Below are 20,391 nucleotides of genomic sequence, written 5' to 3'. Positions count from 1 at the left end.
AAGATAAATAAATCCCACACCATTTCTACGGTAAGGAGTTGGGGAACTTATCCTGAAGGCCACGGGAGGACAATGAGGAGTTTTATGCAGACACGCGAGAGGATCAGACTTGTGTTGTACAAAGATTTTCTGATAGTGACATATAAAAAGTTGTTTTATGTTAATACATGATATTAGGCTATTAGGATGGCACAGACAGAAGTTAGGAGTAGGAAACACTTCTGAGTCCATGAAACACTTCGTGGACGTCTGAGACCGGGAGACGTGAGTGAAGACATCCAGAAAAGAAAGCAGCGTGAGGCGGGGGACAGGCCTGGACACTGTCTGTCGAGAGCAATGAGCGGGACAGAGCCTTCTAGGATCACACGTCCTTGGCTTACAATTTAGAGTCAAACGTGATTTAAAAATTTGCCACAAATTTGATACGTGTAACACCTTTGATATGGGGTTTACATTCAATGACAGGATGTTAATAATCATTATCACGCTGAAGTTCATATCCTTAACATTGAATGCTTGGGTACATTATGCAAAAGTAGCTCCTAAATGGTCTTCAGTCTTCAAGAGCTACAGACCTATTTTTCTGTAACAAAGTAAAGACTGTAACTCAAAATAATTGTATAGAAAAAAATGACTTGAGAAGCAAGCATACATTTATTAAGACAGTTGATTCATTCAACATAGATCAATCCATGATTTGCTGCTGTGTGAATATTCCAGGCTCCCTGCTTAGGACACAGTGACGGGCCCAGCTCTCACGGGACCCAGAGTCATCAGGAGCACAAGGGGACAACAAATGATTACAACGCACCGTTTTGCGCCATCACCGAGGGAGGGCTGCAGTTAGTAAGAGTATGAATCAGGCAATAGCAGTGAGTTGGTGGTAGAACAGACTTTGTAAATAGGCAAAAAAAAAAAAAAAAAGATTCTGATGAATTAAAACTTATGTATATGATTTGTTAGGAGTATACAAACAATTTTAAGGGGCTGGAGCAAAAGGGGCTCAGAAAGTGGTGGAGGACAATGGGGAAGGAAGGTAGACTGAGGAGAGGGAAGACCTGACCAAGACCTTGGACTCTGTCCTGTAGAGAATGCTTAGTCCTCATGGTTTAAAGTCGGCTCGAGCCTTGATCAGATTTGATTTTTGAAAGCTAGTGGGCCAGCACATGAGAGGCAATGCAACGTACAAGTAACACTGTACGTAACTTCCAGAACACGTACAAGCTCCAGCTTTAAAGCAGGCTGCACATTTCTGTAGGAAAAGTTGCCATCATCACCAGAGGAGACTCACTGTTTCCATCTACAGAAATGCCAGCAATGAAGACAACACTTTAGCCCCCAGGGGAAGGTGGGCATGCAATAAAATTTCCTGATGCAGAAGGAGGAAAAAACCCTCATCACGTCTTAGCTTCTGCTTTGTTCATTTCTGAAATAATGCCATGTTCTAGAGGAGGAAAGAATCCAGCAAGGCAGAGAGGCGGTCCTCAGGCATTTCTGCCGCCACGGTGCATCACCCCCGCCCCCACAAGTCCTCAAGGGCCACAAGAAGAAATGGCATGCTGTGAAAAAGCCATTTGGAAACCACTCTAACAGGGACCCTGGGGCAGCCGGGCTCTCCGAGCGAGAATGCAGTTCCCACTCCACTAGCCTTAGCAGGTACTTGAGAAGGGACATACTTTCCAAATGCATTTTGATTTCGAGAACCACTGGGAAATGCTGGGCCACATCTCTCTTTGAATTGTTAAGAAAAAAAGCAGTAACACTAGGAATAAAAACAGTAAAATATTAATCTGGAAATCACAATATAGAACTTGTCAGCCTGGTCCGACAGCCCTACTCCAGGAATTCACTCTGCAGCCATAGGGTATAAATCCACAGAGAAACAGGTCCCAAGACACGTGTGTGCCCCTGTGTCCTTTCTACCGGCAAAGTCAGAAAATCCCCGATGCCCGTTGGAAGGGGGATGGCTACGTCATGGAGCATCGCCAAACGAGGCTGAGAGGAACAAAAGGTGTAGCGGACTATGTAATATACCCATGAGATATCACTGTGTGAAGAAGCACGACCCACGCGAATAGTAGGACTGCATTAAAAGCTGTGAGCATCTCACAGCACAGAGAACAGCCTACCAGGTCTCACGCCTGTGTGTTGCCAGAAGCTCCCCCTGGGGACTGGAATACACGTACAGGGAGGAGGGACTTAGTCCTTCAAGCCAGCCGGGTTGTGTGAGACTTTAGTATCTAATTGCAGTATCAGCTATAATTTCCATTCTAACATTCTGTCAAGCTCTACTTTTCCTTACTGATAGTTGCCTTATTTATTCCGTTTTTAACCTCAATGTAGATATACAAAACCCAAATAACTCCCCCTCTACCAATCTTCCCTTTCCCAGACATCCCCATGGCCCCACTAGAATCACTCCATTACTCTTCACAAGTTCTCAGATGAAACGTTATGCGATTTGATAGCAAAGATTTTGGGTTAGGAAAGTTTGTTAAAGTTTGAGAAAAAGTGGAGTTTTGCTGCCTTAGCCAAGAGCTCTGATGTTAATGGAATTCGTAGCCTTCCTTCCCAATGAGTTGGTAGTAGTAACAGCAGCAGCCTTCATCGCGGGGGGTGGTAGTGACATGAGATGTAAGGTGGGCCCTGCATCTAGCTCCCCGCAGGGGTGCAGGAGGAGGCTGTTTGCACGCATCACACTCCATACTCAATGCCTCACCTGCCCTTCCTAACACTGAGGCATGAAGAGAGTTTGAACTGTGAGGTCCCAGGCTTCTTCTGTCAGACCTAACGGTTGCTCACTGTCAACATCTGCTGAAAGTTAGTAACTGCACAATTATCCTCCCTTTTAACCACACGGCTCTCAATCCATAAGGTTCAAACACCTTTTATCCATTTTAATTCTACACTCAAGAACAGATGCAAGCATGAGAAATGCGGCGTCCGCAGGCTTGAGAGCGTACATGGCAATCGGGGGGCTGCTAGAGAGGTCAGGGCTGCCCACCCCACTCCTTGTCCCACGTGACTCAGCCTGACCACTGCTCCAAGGTCACTGACAGCCTTGTCTGAGACGATGCCTCCCCCAGGCAGTTAGGAATCAAAGATAAGAGACCCTCACGCAGAATCTATATTTTTAAAGAAGTACAAGTCCCCGCTCCAAAGGCACCGGGAAGGCTTCCAACTGTGTAACATCACAGTGGGACTGTACCCACTGTCCCAGCCTTTCCAGGGGCCTTTCCATAGTGACATGTGAAGGCTCACGTGTGAAGTCTCACGTGTGAAGTCGTCTGGAAAACCGGAGACAGGGAGAAAAATGAAAGTAGGCAGGGACCGAGTGCAGGTCATTTCTTCGGCTGAGGACAATCAACTTCCAAGCTTTTCGTGAACACTAGGAAGGAAGCACGGACGTTCCCTAAATCTCAGCAAGGATCAGAGGGTATGTGGAAACCCGGCATCAATATTTTCAATTTAATATCAGCGTGTGGGACGAGCACAGTGTATTGACTAGCCGGTAGCTGACAGAGAACATCTAATACAACTCCGGCTCCCCAGTCAGAAGGAGGCAGCCAGAACTTCCCGCTGTGGCTTCAGAGGGATGAAATCAGCCCATACGTTTCCTGGAGCTCCTGTATCTTCCGTGGAGGCAGCATTTCCGAGTCCACTTAACTGGAGGCACTCGATGTGCTTCGGTCGCGTGAGTTCTGTCATTGTTTCTGGCTTACCGCACTTTGATGACAGGCGTTTTAAATCCTACGTTCTTGTCCAAAATGAGTGTGAACTACTTTGCATGCGTACAAAAATCTTAAAAAGCCAATATGGGTGAGCAGCTGAGTGCATGAAGTTGAGAAAAAGTAGCTTAGAATTTAATGGAAACAGGATAAGCAATTGTCAAGGAACTGTCTGCATAACGATCAAGAAGACCAAGAGAAGTTAAAAAGAGATATTTTTAAAAGTTTTTTAAATGTCACTTACCCTTAGTTCCTCCTTTGTATTGAAACTATCGAGAAGCTGCTGATAATGTCTGTCTGTCATTTGTCGCAGTAGGGACAAGAGACAAGCAACAAACTCCCCCTAAGTTAAAAAGAAAAAAAAAAAAGAAAAGAAAAAGCAAGCATATTTTTCAGTAAGGACATAAAAGAACATCAGCAATTTACTTGGAACTACCCTAAAATAGAACACTCAAAACCAAAAAACCCCAGTATGATCCAAACTCACCCAATGAAGTCTTCTTAATCTAAATTGACCATAATATCAAAGTCGGAATTTCTTCCTGGGATGATTACCACTTCCTCATTCTACGTGAATTTTTAAGTCCTGGGTGGATTTCTTTACTTGAGTGGAAGCTTTCCACTGGGGAAGGAACCCCGCCCACTTAGAGGAGGCGTGGCAACGAGGCCCCTACCATTCAGCATTTACTGCACCTTCATGCATCACCTCATTGGAGCCTCACCTCAAGGCCGTGAGGTAGGCAGTACAACAGTTACTGAAAGAAGGTAAAAGGAAGGGTCAGTGGACTGAAAAACTTGCCCAGAGTTACACAGCTAGAAATCAGCAGCACTGGGGCCATCCCTAGACCTTGCCGACCACAGCTCTTGCGGTGGCGTTGTGCTCCATTTTTGGATTCACTCGGCCCTCCTAGCTCAGCAGAGTGCTCATCTGTCAACTGCAGGGTGCGCAGAAAGCCCGAGAATGCACAAGTAGCTTCCAACCTCCTTTTAAAAATACGTGCCCTGCAACCCTTCTGTGCTTGGTGCTACGGGATGGACCCCTACGAAGCCCAAAATCTTAAAAACAATAATGGAAAAGAAAATATACACAGCATCATAGAGTGGAAGACCTATGAAAGTGCTATCATGTTCATTTCCTAAAGCTTTTCTAACTTACGGTATTTCTGTGCAAGTCAACCTTTTTTTGCTCAGCAAAGAATTGATATGCTTTTAATTACATTTATACAATCCTAATTACATTTAAAACAATACAAACACAACAGGAGAAGCAATCAGTGGTAACTGACTGTAAACTCATAGAAATGCAGTTTAATTAGGAATTGGTTTCTTCAACGTTACGGGAAAGAGACTGCGGGATCACATGTAAAATCGGAGATGAGAAGCCCTGAGGAGTGGGATGTTCCAGCAGAGACAGCTCAGTCAGGACAGTCAAATATGCCCCTCCCTCCGCACCCCCCCCCCGCCCCGCCTCGGCTGCCAAGGAGGCCTGAAGATGCTGCTTCACGGCCACGTCTGGATACCCACGTGTGGAGGTGTGCCCTGACCCCCTGCGTTTGAGTATCGTTTATACGCCCACAGACACACGGAAGAGAATTGTCCCTGCAGACTTCTCAGGGCAAATATCTGAGAAACTAAGCAGTGTGGGCCAGCAGAAGTATCCTCTGAGCTCAACACATTACTAACAAACAAGGAAACCTTGATACTTAACTCAAGAATTAGAAAACTTAGGGGCACAATTATTCATACTTTAGCACGTGTGTAAAAGGAAACAACCCGAGGCTAGAAAAAAACCACCCAGCAGGGCTGGGAGAAGAGCCCCTCGTGCTCGCTCAGGACTGGGGTGGGAATGCTGCCTCTTCCCACCATCCGGGCGGAACATGCCTGTTAAGAGGGCTTCAGCTGGAGTGCTAAGCAGGGTCTTTCCTCAGGAGCAGGGAAAAATTACTGTTAGAACAAATGCTGCTCTGATCCTACCTAAGAAAGTTCAAAAGCGAGATGTGAAATGAACAGTTCCCAAGAAATGTATCCTCAGTCCACAGCAAAGATCAACTATGTTTAGAAATTAAAAAAAAAAATCCAACCCCACCAAGGTAAAATTCACAATGTCTGGCATTCAGTGAAAACCTACCAGGCACACGCAGAATCAGGGAAAATGATCACATAAATGAGAAGAAAGAATAATTACTAGAAACAGACCCAGAAATGACACAGATAACAGAATCAGCAGTCACGGACATTAAAATATCTACTGTGACTGTATTCTACATATTCAGGAAACTGGAGGAAAAGTTTAACGTGTTAATCAGAGGCATGGAAGATATCAAAAGAACCCAAAGTAAACCTCCAGAGATGGGACTATAACGTGCGATATGAAAATGTATTGACTGGGACTAATGGTAGATTAAACATTGCAGAAGAAAATGTCATTAAACTTGAAGAAAGGGTTATAGAAATTCTCCAAAATAAAAAGCAGAGGGAAAAACCAACAACAACAAAAAGAAAAGTACGTCAGTGAACCATAGGACAACTTCAAGTAGCAGAATATATCTATTTGCAGACCTCAAAGAAGAGGAGGAAACAGAAGAACTAATTGAAGAAATAGAGGCGACAATTTCAGATTCTTTGAAAATAATTAACCCATGTATCAGAGAATTTCAACAAGCCCTAAGCACAAGAACGGGAAAAATGACACTGAGACCCAATATAATAAAATTGTTTATAGCCACTGAGATAGAAAAAATCTTTACACCAGTCACAGAAAAGAAAAAAAAAAAAAAAGACATTGCATAGCGAGGAGCAAAGATAAGGACAAGCGATTTCTCAATGGGAACAACTCAAGCCGGACGACAGTGGAGAGCAGTGGATACCCAACCCTGGCAGGTTGCCCACACGCTGCCCACCCCACCATCCACTCTACGATGCCGCTTTATTTATCCACCTGTCGATTTAGGAACTCCACGCACATTTAACACTGTGAAGAGGCCTCGGTGTTCAGTAATTGCCTTTGTTTTTTGAGAGATTTTAAGGGTCTAGATGAAAACCCTACCCTCGCAATTGTTGAAAAGAATAAATTTATAAAAACCCATCATTGCCCAACATTTACGTAGTTTCAGTGAGGAATTCTTTACCTACAGAATTTTGTTTACACTCTTGAAGCATCACATACGTCAGTGGCCTGCATCTGTTTGATGTACAGACCGAAGATAATGGGCGTTTCTATTAATTACTATGAATGAGATATCAGGTGGCCCCAACACAAATCTGCAAGAAACCTCCTGTTATCCACAGGCGCAATTTCTTCCAGAAATTTCTCACAGAGTTCCCTGGTATTCTTTCCCCTCTCCAACCCACAAGGCCGTTGTGCACGAAAACGTTAGAGAAACACACCAAAGTGTGTCTTAGACGTGGCCGCTGCTGAGCTGAGTCACCTGCATCACACATGGTGCTGAATGGAATTAAATACAAAGAAAAGAAGCATTTACAGATCGTAGGGATCTCAGGAGTCCAGTTAGTTGAAGGCGTGGACAACTGGTGATCCACGCTACTTTATAAAAGCTGCCTCCATGTACAATTAGATTTTGGAAATCCAAATTGCTTTCTTTTTTTCCAGCTAGAGAGAGCATTTTAAAGTTCAAAGAACAGTTGGCGGAAGAACAAGAAGTACAATCCCTGTAAGTAGTAAGAATCGGGCTACAGTTTTCTGGAATTCTGGGAGGCGGGGAGCAAGCCAGGGTACTTGGAACGGGAACAGCCTCAAACGACCAGCTGTGGGAACCACTTTACCCACAGCATGGCCGCCTCCGGGGGCGCTTGTTCTGTAAGGACTGAAAAGTGCTCGAGGTCGGACCACACGCAGACTTGCCATTCAGCCCTGGCTGCTGTGGCTCAGTGGATTGACTGCCAGCCTGCACATCAAAGGGTAACCAGTTCGATTCCCAGTCAGGGCACAAGCCTGGGTTGTGGGCCAGGTCCCCAGTAGGGGGCGCATGAGAGGCAACCACACATTGATGTTTCTCTTCCTCTCTTTCTCCCTCCCTTCCCCTCTATAAAAATAAATAAAATCTTAAAAAAAAAGAAAAGAAAAGAAAAGAAAAGACTCACTATTCAGACAGCTATTCTCGGTGAGAAAGTGATGGAGAAATTAGACAGGTCTTCCCTGCGCAGAGGAAATGACTTTGGGAATGACCAGAGCATATTTCTCACCATGGAATTCGTTACAACAACCCCAAACGATGATACTTTGCTGTAAAAACAATTACGGTGACTCTTGTGGCCACCACAGTTACCAAAGACTGAAATGGACTGAGATTGCTTAAACATTTTTCCACTGACTTGAGGAAATCTGAAGCACAAACTTTGAGATACGTGCAATTGCCTTCCCCGTTTTAAAGACAAAGAAACAGAAGCTTAGTCGGGAACTGGCCCAAGAAGCAGGGTGGGATTCAAACCAGGTCCACCTGCGCATTCCCAAAAAAGGTCTCCAAACAATCAAAGGTCCCAAAGAGTTGAAGTGTGTGTTTCCTCAGCAAATTTTACCTCACACACTCTGGGAGCTGTTTCTTCCCACAGCAAGATGCACGGCATAGGTGCAGGGAAATGTTTCCCTTCGTGTGATTTTCCCAAAATTCGGAACACTGCACGAGCACCCCAGACCCATCCACGACCTCGCTTCCCTGCCTTCTCCAGTCTCTGATGTTGCACGGATCATTGTGGGGCACAGGATGCACCGAAGGCCTGGCAAATCCCGACCTTTGGACGGGACAGCCCTCCCTATGGATATGAGGCAGTTTGAAAAACTGTCTCAGCTTTTGACTTCAGGCCGCCTTCAACCACGTTCAGGCTTCACTGTGTTTTGTTTGCTGGACCGTCGTCACTTCAGAACTACGTCAGAGCCGTGTGGCCAGGAAGCAGTGAGAGCATTGTCCTCAACACCGTGATGGAGGAGACTTGCTCTCGCTTTTGGGAAGATGGTGTGGATGTACTTGTCCCTACTCCTCCCGCTAAGCACAACTCAGAATGGTTCAAGGGCTTAAATGTAGAATATACAACTATGATACTTTTAGGAAAAAAACTAGAAGATAACCCTTAGGATATAGGGTCAGACAAAAGGAGTTCTTAAACTTGATATCAAAAGTCAGGTCCATAAAAGGGAAAACTGATAAATTGGACTTGATCGAAATTTTAAAATTTTGCTTTAAAAAAAGACCCTGTGAAAAGAATAAAAAAAAAAAAACTAAAACAAGCTATAGAGTGCGTGAAAACATCTGTGAGCCAAGTATTCAAAAGAGGACTAACACCTCGATTATATAAAGACCTCTTAGAGCTCAACATTCAATAGTAAAAAGCAATTCAATTAGAAACAGGGGCAAGGACACAAAGAGGCAGTCTCCTGACGAGGAGACCCAGATGGCAAACAAGCATGCGGGAGGCGTTCGGCCACGAGGGAAGTGCAAATTAAAACCGCCACAACCCTCACTATCCTCTCTGATGCGTCAAATGCTGGTCAGGGTATTGAGAAACGGGATTACCCACCCACTGTGGAAGGGAGAACGAAAACGATACAGCCACTCTAGAAAACAATTTGGCAGCTTCCTAAAAAAACGAAACACGGAATGAGCGCACAACCTGGCTGCTGTCCTCCTGGAGCTGGTCCCAGAGGAAGGAGACACCGGCCTCACTCACAGCTGCACACAGGTGTGCAGAGCAGCTTGGTTTGCAACGGCCCACACCTGAGCATGGCCCAGAGGCCCCCCCAAGGCAGAGGCGCAGGGAGGACTCTCCCCGGATTTTTGCAGCAGCCCCCCACCCAAAGCGACGGACACTCTGACCAGCGCCCCCACGCGCGGTCCCAGGGGCCGTCCGCTCTGTGACCGTACAGTGACGTCCTGGAACTGCAGCCGCGTGGAGGAGCCGGACGGCTGCGGGCGACTGGTGATCTCCAAGATGGTTCTCAGCAGGGTGTCCAGCAGGCTGGCCACTATCACGTCTATCTCCTCCAGCACGGACTTTTCCTTCAGAGAAAAAGGAGACACAGTGTGTTCAGGACGTCCTGGCTGCGTCGGCACATCGGTCTGTCTTGACCAGACGAGGGGGAAAAGCACATTTCCAGATGCAGGATCCAGGAGTCAGACAGCTCGAGAGCTTTGAGAGACCCGGACCTCACGGAGTCACCGAAGTGAATGACCTCCCTTTACAGAAGACAAAGCATGGAGACGTTAACAGCATACCCACGCACACGGCCCCACGAACACGTGTGGTGCGAGCTCGTGCCAGGCAGCTCGCCTTCCTGGGCCTGACTTGCGTCCTCTTGGTTTCAAAAGTCCATGTTTTTTTTTGTTTTTTTTTTTTTAAATCTCAGATTGTGCTTACAATTATTCTTCTTAACACAAATTGCACAGGTCATTTTCCAAAACTCTATTTTAAGTGCCAATGACTATTTCTATAACAATGATTTTTTTAAAGCACCCTACACGGAAACCGTAGCAAAAGCACTGAGACCAGATAAATGCCATCAGCTACAGGGGGAGCCTAACGTCAGGACCAAGGTGGGGACTGGCTGAGAGGGAAACCCAGGCTGCTCTGCGTGCACCGTCCCAGTGAATCGGGGTTCTTTCACACCTTCTGTCCACGATGAAGCTCTGTACACATAAATGCTCCCTACCAAGGAGATCGGCCCAGCAAAGGAAACAAACACTTAGGAAGTGTGAGTTGGAAAGAGCTCGTTGGCTAGACTGATACGATAAACTTCCTCACACTTGTAAGAGAACCACCAAGGTTCCCTTCCCAGGGCAGAGTTCCTGCTCTGAGTTCCTCATCAGCGCAACCCAAACACAGACGGCGACGTCCACAGGGAAACAGGAGAAATGGTAAGCACCCCTCCTCTACCACGCCGTCTGTCTTCAGCGTGCTGTTCGCACTGTGAAGGCGCGCTAGCTGGGCGCTGCACAGCGACTCGGCTGGATCAGATGGAGGAAGTTTTAAGGCAGACCTCATGCCTTCCCCTGGTCCCACTCTTCCCTGGTCCCAGATCACCTGTGGGGCTGGGGGTCCTGAGGCTGCGCATAAATCCCCGCCCTCCTGGCCAGGTTCCCTTATACCTGCAGACACAGGGTTCTCTAGTGCCAGCTCTGTTCCCACACTGCTGGGAACTTTTCTCCATCACTTTCCTGGAGTCCCATGTCAACTGACTGTCGAGCCCTTCAGATGGCTGTCATGGGAGTGACAAAGATAGGGACACGGTAGCACAGCCGTCACTCGGAGGCAGAGAGACAGATGTCTCAGCAGTCACCGTCACTGGGACAGATGAGCACAGGCCCAGTAGACAGCTGCAGACAGACAGACCCCGAGCAGGGTATCCCCCGCACGTGGATTCCACCTGAGACCCCGGGGCCATGGCTGTGACGACCCCGCCTCGTTCCCCGTGCAAGCAAGCATGTGGCTCTTCTCGACTTGCACTCAACCACTTATCAATGCCCTTACATCAAGAGCCAGGCATTGAAAGGCTTCTCAAACGCACAGCAAGTCAGTGAGCCCTGGGAGGGCCGAGCAGTCAGAGGGCAAGATGCCCAGGCTCCTGGGCTCCCTGGATCCACAGCCTCCACGGCCGGGCCTGCAGGCCGGGGCCGCGCTCCAAGCGTCCCCATCCGGCAGCCTTGCACAGACCAGGCCCCAAACACACCCCTGTGCAAGCGGGCGTTTGTTCTCGCTACAGTGCCTTCAACATGTCGAGATCAAAGACACTCGTGGGAGGCTCCGAGAATTCTAATTTTCCTAACTGGGGCTCAGTTCCTTCTTGAACTACAAGTTTAGGAAACCCAGGTTATGTGGGGTTACAGCAACCCCACAAGGTTAAAAAAAAAAACTCCTCCGAAGGAAAAACACAAAGTCCCACCCAGCTGGATGCAGAAGCAGGAGTGTCGGGGGCGTGGTTTCTTTGAAGACATTCAAGGCTTTGCCGACCCCCAGGAGCCCCTTGGTGGGAACGACACACGAGGACAGCATTTACTCACGGAGCTGTTCTTCTTGATGAGACAGAACACGTTGCTAAGGATGCGGGCGCAGGCGATCAGGTCCTTCTGCTCCTGTAAGTGCATGTGCAGGTGGTGCAAGACCACGGGCAGCAGGATGCACCTGGAATCTGCAGAGAGAAGCCATTGGCATCAGCCCTTCCTCTCACTGCGAGCGTTCAGATGCGCGTAAGGGCTGGCGCGCCATCGGCGTGTGTCCTTAAAAAGGTGTTTGTTCTACAAGGGCGATGGGAGAAAACGAACAAACAGTAGTTCCTTTTCCCGACCCAGGATTCCTGAACTCAAGGCTTTTCACTTTTACTGAAGTAGGGTTTTAAAAAAATAAGAAGTTTTACCTACAAATTACCGAAATGCCACGCTTCTCTTGCTGGGTGCTGATTTTCAACCAGTGTGCTGCAAGACTGTTTAAAACACGCAACACCTGACTATTTAGTCAGGGGCGCTGACCCCGTTTCCCTTAGATGGTCAAATTAAAAAATGCCAACAGCCAACACAACAATAGGTGTCTGGTGTGAATGAACCAAAATTACACTTCATCGTTTTTGTCAGGTCAGCAAAAAATGTAGTTTTTGTGGGCTGCAGAATTTCAGTAATTAATTTACATGCGCTGTGAGGTGAAAAAGGTTGAAAATTGCTGAGACAGATCATCTTCTGACTTCCTACTATGGTGCATAAGATTTAGTTTGTTTTATTCTTTTCTCTGTTCCCAGCTTCTCAAGAGTCGCAGCACAATTTCTGGCGAAGTTAACATTTGGGGTTTGCTGCCATTCTGATTTCCAACCCTTTTACCTGATCAGATTCTTGCTGGGTTTTGTTCATCTCTTTTTGAAAGCTTTTGGGAACTATTCCTGGTAATTCAAAATTTCAAACTTATTGCTTGCCTTGGTCTTTTCAATCCATAAACGCATACCCTTCAGTTGGGGGAACTCGCCTTGAATTATTCCTGCAATTATTTCCTTTCCTTTCCTTTTTTTCTGTCCTGTGCCTGGAACTTCACTCATATTCACGTCATGAATCTCTTCAACTATCTTCTATTTTTTCCGGATTTCTAAAACGTCTTTTTGTCCAACTTTCTGGGCAATTTCCTTACTTTACCCTCTAAGACTTCTATTCAGTTTTCCTGTTTCTGCCATCATCTGGTTAATCTCCAAGGGTCCCTTCTTCCTTCCGAGACCAGGGTCACGGGCGTGCAACCTGGACAGGCACGGGGTGTGTGCTCGGAAGGGCCCCACTTGCTCTGATGCTGTGACTCCTTTGTGAAGGGCCTGCCTTAGGCTAACATAATGCTTAACCGTGCAAGGCTGAAAGCTTTCTCCTTATGATTAAGAATGAGGCAAGGATGGCCAATTGCACCTGTTCGACTCAACACTATACTGGCTTCCTAGGCAGCGTAATAAGGTGTAGCCACAGGGAAACGCCTGAGACTGCACCCCGATAAAAGCCACAAGGGACGCAAACTAAGAGTTCACAGCTGGGGAAGCGCCCGATTTCTCTCTGTTGCCTTCTTGGTCTCTGTTAGCAGTGAGGTTTGGAATCTATTTCTTTAATGCCTGGCACGGGGCTACCAGCCCAAAGAGGTCTGGCCTCAGGTTTACCACCAAAACAAACCACACAAGGGAGATGTATTCTTCCCTTTAAAAAAGCAAACAAAGAATATTAAAATCCAAGATTGTGAAATAGTTCACAGCAGGCTTCCTCTAAAGTTAGCATGACTAAGGAACTTAAATACTTATTTATAAATCAATTACTTGACAAAAAGAAGCAAGGAAAAGGAAAAAGAAAGGTTAAATGACAGGAGCCGCTGCCTAGCGATGCTGTATAATTAGAGAGGAAGATAGGGCTTATCTGATCATTCCTGCAGCCGGTGGGATTGGATTTCTAAAAATTCAATTTGCAACCAACTGGTAGGAAAATAGCTACTGTGCAAAAAGTCAGTAAGGCAGACAAGTAATTCGTGTGTGGTGTCTCTAAAAAGAGATGCGCGACGAGATGGCCTGCAGAGCCGACTCTCTTGCATTATGGGCAATGCCCACCCGTAAAATGATGGAATCAGTGGGCAAATGCCAAACACGCTGACTGGCGAAAATGCTAATTCTTACCTTTAAAAGCAGGAAGGAAGGAAAGAAGGAAGGAACGAACAGAGGCAGGGAGGGAGGGAGGAAGCCCACAGTTGCACGAACATGAACTTGCTGTACATTAACAGCAGACGCTGCTACGCTGGATGTGGCCCCAAGGGCCAGCACACTCACAGCCGTGTCTCAGACGAGACTGCGATATCGGGTGTCCAGCTGAGTGTACAAGGGAGTCACCCTCTGGTTCTTTCGGTTTTGCCAGGACCCACTTGAATGGATGAGGCCAGCTCCCATATATAATCCTCAGTGGAAGTGGGGCTGAGAACCACAGGTAGGTTTCTTCCTTGAGGTTCATTCTGAGGCAAGTCATAACCTTTGCTGCCTGTTTCGACAAAGCTTTAGACCAGGATCCCTGGAGGAAGGGTCTGTCCCCATGGGAGTGAGGTCTGTGAACCTTGGGGTGGCGTGCAGGGTTGCCAGCGGTTGTACAGAACCAGGTCCCCAGCCCAGGCTGGGTGTGAGCGGGACCCCAGCAGCGGCCCCGGGGCAGCTCAGGAGGTGACAGTGTGAGGGGTCGCACTGGCTGCACACACAGCTGCACAGAGTTGGGTGCAGAGACAAAGTAGCCCTGCAGAACACACCTGAGACCAGAAATGGGGTGGGCCGCCGGGGTCAAAGCCACCAGGAACTGAACTGTGATGTCACAGCAGGCCAATAAGCCGTCAGATGCTGGAGGGCAGAGAGCACTGGGTGGGTGTGGGGACGGGATGCCAGGGATTCCATGGCTACGGCGGGAAGCAGACGGTGTCAGCAGCACAGCAAAAGGCCTCGTAGAGGGCTAAGGAGGACCTCCGGGCAGCTTCCAGATCTCACCCACTGGATCGGATGCCTGAGGACGCCTCCACCATGGAGTACCCTCCCCAGAGTAAAACCAAACCACTTCGGAGTACCCACAAGTGGGAAAGAGTATAAAGATAGAGATGCCACTCAGGTATGGAGCTCAGAACAGAGACCTGGCCTAGAAAGAAACCTGAGTTACGTCAGCACACAGACCCCTGACCAAAGGTAAGGGGGTGGGATGAACCCCAAGGCTCACTCAGGTCTCCCTGCGGCACGGCCCCCCGCACACGCCCCCTAGAACAACTACTATCACATCCCATGATATGATAATCACTTGTTTAGAGTCCGCTGTACACCAGTAAAAAGTGAATGAACTACAGCTGTATCTAGCAGCATGCGTAAATATGAGTTTTAGTAAAAAAAAAAAACTCTGCATAATGTCACATAAACACTAAAAGATGAAAAAATAATGCATTTTTAGATCTTCGTAATAAAGGCATGGAAAGTAGGAACGGGACTCGCAGACAGTGGGACTTTCTCTGAGGGAAGCGGGTCTGCCCAGCTGAGCCCGGGTCGGTTGATAATGAACAATTTCTTCACAAAAGGCCTAAAACACAAATGCCCAATATTGCTAAAACTTGTTAATGATTTGTTCATATTATGCTCTATTCTCTTATGTCTAAAACTTTTGCAATAAAAAACGTGGACAAAGGTTTGTTTACTATATTCGAAACCCTATTTCAAAAATACCGTCCGTATATGCGCTCACGTGGAAAGGTAACTCGCCACAGAACGTCCGTTTTCAAGTTTGGTAATCCTGATAGCAACTTACTAGACTTTCTGACGAGCATACCTGCTATCTCAGGAAAAACTGGGAAAACACAAGAGGCGATGGGATGTAATAATAGGCATGTGACAGAGTAAATTTAGTAACTGCTGCCATGAGTCACATGCTAGTAGGAGAAAATGAAAATTGACAATCCATCCGAACTTCCACCCCGTGTCAGACCACAGATAGATGGAGAACGGTCAGGAGACAAACAAACTAGGATCAAACCAGGTCCCTGTAAACTTCCGGAAAGAAAATGTTAAATTTTGGTGAACATTAAAAAAAAATCTGTAATAAGAAAGTGTACCATACACTATAGTGATTAAAATCACTCATCAGGAGGATTTTCTTTCCTTGTAGAAATAAAGTTGGAATAGCCATACTTTTGTATGGGTTGGCCAAAAAGTTCTTTTTTCCTGTATTAGTGCTTAGTTGTCTTTAACTTCATTCCGAACAATTTTGTTACATGGTATTGTGACAGCTGTCATATCAGTGTGAATTTTAAAAAACTTACCAAAATTGGTGAACTTTTGTGAAGGCATAGTAACACCAAAGATGGAAGAAGAGATGCAACATTTTTGGCGTATTATGCTTTATTACTTCAAGAAGGGTAAAAATGCAACTGAAACACAGAAATAAAGATTTGTGCAGTGTGTGGAGAAGGTGCTGTGGCTGATCAAACGTGTCAAAAGTGGTTTTCAAAGTTTCTTAGTCCTATTGACATTTTGGCCAAAGAATGCTTTGCTGTGGGCTGTCTCATGCATTGGAAGATGTTTAGCAGCACCCCTGGCCTCTACCCACTAGAAGCCAATAGTGGGAGACAGCCAACACACTCAAAACATCCCAATCAATAAAGTTATTGGTGAAAATGAAAAAATGTGTCTTTTCTTTTGTGGAAAAAAACATGTGGACTTTTTGGCCAACCTGGTATTTGGCTACTCAGTAAATGCATTCTGCCAACCACACAAACACACAAGGCTTTGGAGAAAGTGGCTGCCGGTTTCCTTATTCCGACTGCTTCTGCCGACCAAGGGCGACGGGAGGCGAGCTCGGCCCTTCCAGAAGCACCCTGGGGAGGGCCGCCCACCTGGGTTGCTGTACAGCTGGCTCTCCACGGTCTTGCCGATGCACTGCAGCTTCACCGCCTGCAGCGTCTCGTCCACGTGCACGACGGTGGGCAGGCTGCCCAGGGTGTCGTGGACCAAGTTGGCCACTTCCCGGATGTCGAAGAGCTTCAACAGCTCGGAGTACACGGCTGGGAAGGAGCTCAGAAACACGGCCTTAAAAGAAAGAAATTGAAGTCAACTCCCAGACGTGCCCTCAGAAATTGGCTCTAACGTGCCCAGGAGTTTAAGACCGGGACTAATACTTTTGCGTGCTAGGAAAATCAATGTCAAATGTATCTGGTAGCGGAAGCTGCAAGGCTAAAGTTAAAATTAAAACGGGCAGCAGAACCAGACAATTTTTTTGAAATGTGCAAAGATACAACATAAAAACTGGGAAATTCTGGAAAATCATTGACATTAGCAAAGTGATTGGCAAAACACCCCACAGAATCAGGGAAATACGGCACGGCTGATGGAAAGAACGCTCCGCCGAGCCCCGGAACGCCCTCGTATTTCATCTCTTCCTGGAGAAACTCTCTAAAGTGCCCGTTTAAATCTCATTTGCCTTTCAGAGACTGAACACATGGACTCCCTAAAGCGCCCAATGTAAGACTAAAGGAAACCCAGGGCAGGCCATCAGGAGACCTAAAGTACATATAGTGCTGGCTTGTGTTCTAATCAACTGTGTGACCTTGGACAGGCCATGCCAGCCTCCTGGGTTTCGGTCCCACCACCTATAAAATGACAACATCATCAGAAAAACCCCTGAGGCTGCTTTAAGATTTATTGTAAGCCCAGAAGTGTATGTACTGACTAAGAACAATATTCTTTATGTAAAGAAAGAAATCTGATTGTTGCTTTTTCAAGAAAAAAATTAAAAATATTGTAATATCAAACCCAAGGGGTATACCTCAAATCCTGAGCTAGGGCTGTACATCAAAACAAACGGACAAGCACGGCCTTTTAAACTTCCACGGAAGGAGGCAGTGAATGCATGGGTCACCAGCCTCACCGCCACCCGGGGGGCAGGCACATTCCTAGCAGGCTGCGAGCAGAGCGCCAGCTGGCTTCCCCGCGAGATCTGACACGGGCGGAAAGTAGGTCAGCTCTGCAAGTGCTGATGCTCCAAACTCAGGCTCAACTTCCAGTTCATGGACAGTGTGTGGTGTTCACCTGTACAGCTGCAGCAGAAAGGCCTAGCAGACCCACTGAAAAGCTACGTTCTTCTCGACTCTTAATAACTATAGAAAAATTCGAATGAATTTAAAATAAATCATCTGGTATTCCCTGGTAAAAAGTACATTTATGTAACCTTCATCTCACTCTGCAAAGAGCTGAGTCATACAGATGAAGTTAAAGAAACGAAATAAAATGAGCACAGCTCTCTGATTATTGAAAAGTCACGTTGATTTTCCTCAGGGATCCTTTAATTTACTCATTCGTCCTTTATGTATACCTCTTCACTTCAAAAAAGCATTCAAATGGGTCTGCAGCGCAAGATGCTTATATCGCAAAGGCTGGAGGAATAAACAGCTTGTGATGGGGGCCAAAGGACATATACCAGCGTATCTAAGCTAAGGACTTCTGCTGCAAAAATAAAAACGAAAAAAATTCACTTTCATTTTGACCTTCCTAACAGCAAGGAAACATTTTTGAGAAACACAATGACTCTGAATTTAAAGCTGGATTTGGGGCCTCAGCTCCCCCGTCATTCTTCTCCTGGGATCCTCAGGGTGGGGGACTACCCAGGGAGGGGGTCCCCAAGAGCCACTGTCCAGCTAACTCAGCAGCTGTGCCAGAGCGGGGCTCCCCTAGCAGAGTCGTGGGTGAGCTGGGCACAGGGCAGGAGAGCTGCAGGAGCCTCTGACGAGGACCAGGATGGCCAGGGCTGCGGGGCCACCATCCGCTGACCAGCACCCGGGGCCACCAAGGTGGCTGCTCTGCTTGCAGGAGACGGAATGTGCCCTGGGCTGCAGCCCACATGGAAATCATGCAGGGGGGAGCAAGGGACGGGGCTTTTGCCTTGAGGCAGCCTAGGAGTTGAACAGCAGCCAATGGGTGTCCTTGGCTCCCGACGTGGCAGGCAGGATTCGCCCACGCCTTTGTTCCGAGGGCTGTGCCCACGAGTGCTTCATGCTACGTGGTGAAAGGGGTCCTGCAGACATAATGAAGTCACTAAGGAGCTGATCTTAAAATACTGAGGTTATCACAATGGGCCTGACCATGTGAGCCCTGAAAACAAGTTTTCTCTGGCTCAGGGGGTGATGGGGAATGTCAGAAAGACGGAAGATTCCACACAGTTGCTGGCTTTGCGGATGGAGGTGCCACATACCAAGGAGTGTGTGTGGCCTCTAGAAGCTGAGAGTACCCTTTTCCTCCCCCACCCCTGGCTGAGAGTTAGCGAGGAAACGGGAGTCTCGATCCTGCAAACACAGGCAGACTGATTTCTTCCAAAAGCCTGAAAGACCTTGACAGTGAAGGGTTCTTCTCCACAGCCCAGCAAGGCCCTTGGAGATTCTGAGCAAAAAATGCAGCCACTCCTTCTAACCTACAGAACCGTGAATGGGTGAATGAATGGGTGACACCGAAAGCCATTAAGGTATGGCCATCTGCTAGGTGGCAATGAACAAGTGACACATCGGCTCAAGCACAAGGTGTGGGGTCCCACAAGGTGTGGGAACGGGGTGTCCACTCCCATTCCTCCCAAAATGCAGAGGGACAAAGTCCCCACTGCCTGGTAGAGGAAACCAGCCACTGCATCATTTGATCTGAATTTTCTCTTAGCATCAAACTGAAATAACACAACCACATCGACCTTCACAAGCATGGAAACTGCATGAAAGTGAACGACTCCAACCGAGTTTATGAAGCCACTCAGAAACCGTATGTACATACTTTACATATTTCCTCTTGACAAAAAGGGAAGCGTGTGACTCTGTGAAGGCGCTAAAGTTGCTTCACTGTGCTGATTGAAGGGCAGAGCTTCGAGGGTCAGGTCAAGACACTGAACAGACACTAGGAGACCTGCTCTGTCCCGCGGCTGGACAGGAGGTCCATGTCATGTCAGGGTGGCCGCAGACACCCGTGGAAACAGGCCAAAGGTCAAAGGGAGTTTGTCTCCCTTTGAAGAAGAAAACAATCTCTTGCCTCCCTAGGAAGGCATCTCATTGAGAAATCGTGACTCAAGGCTACTCTTCAAAGTGAGGGAATGTTTTTCAGATGGCAGTTAAGTTTTGTCCCTGTGACTGGTAAAAATTTTAAAAGGAAGATGAAAAAAAACCATCAATAGCTTTTGTAAAAGTAGTGAACTTCTGAGAAACCTGATCGAAAGGAGCACATGGCTGGTTTGCTGGACCGCCCTCTTCCAGTATCTGAAAGCGGGGTTCACCTTGAGGGCCGTGGGACATCAAGGTGTCTGGAAGTCCCTAACGTGCAGGGAGTGACCACTGATGACTGAGGCCATAAGGGGATTAAAAGAGCCTGAAGTGTATCCTTGTCCAGAGGGGAGATGAGTCCGCTTCTGCCGGGAAGACAAGCGTAGCTCCCAAACAGTCGGAAAAAGCAGGGCGTTACCACCAAAGGGCTGGTCTGTCCCTGGCGTTTTGCCATTACAGAGAACGCCTTCCACATGTCGAGAGGCACGAATTGTAACACTCTTCTGTGGGGTCGAGTTTCACCTTCTAATCTCCCAGCGTGTGCCCCAGCTCTCAGTGATTCTCAGTCCCCCGTCTCCGGCGGTGGTCACGAAGAGGCTGCTCCTCCCTCGACAGGGTTACAACCAAGTCGTTA

At 47.3% G+C, this 20,391-nt stretch overlaps 1 protein-coding gene across 2 annotated transcripts in view; it reads right to left on the bottom strand.

Annotated features, from left to right (window-relative positions):
• DOCK4 (dedicator of cytokinesis 4) overlaps nucleotides 1-20,391 on the bottom strand; it is a 318,642-nt gene that overhangs the window by 68,492 nt on the left and 229,759 nt on the right. For both annotated transcript variants that reach the window (XM_045197367.2, XM_045197368.2), the window contains exons 23-26: nucleotides 16,584-16,776; nucleotides 11,738-11,865; nucleotides 9,605-9,739; nucleotides 3,973-4,071 (exon numbers count right to left, since the gene is read on the bottom strand). In XM_045197367.2, coding sequence (XP_045053302.2) covers nucleotides 3,973-4,071; nucleotides 9,605-9,739; nucleotides 11,738-11,865; nucleotides 16,584-16,776 — 555 coding nt within the window. The remainder of the gene's footprint in view (nucleotides 1-3,972; nucleotides 4,072-9,604; nucleotides 9,740-11,737; nucleotides 11,866-16,583; nucleotides 16,777-20,391) is intronic.

The sequence above is a fragment of the Desmodus rotundus genome, chromosome 6 (genome assembly GCF_022682495.2).
Source record: "Desmodus rotundus isolate HL8 chromosome 6, HLdesRot8A.1, whole genome shotgun sequence".
NCBI classification, from domain to species: domain Eukaryota; kingdom Metazoa; phylum Chordata; class Mammalia; order Chiroptera; family Phyllostomidae; genus Desmodus; species Desmodus rotundus.
Note: the sequence above shows the minus strand (reverse complement) of the source record. Positions and strands in the feature narration are given on the sequence as shown.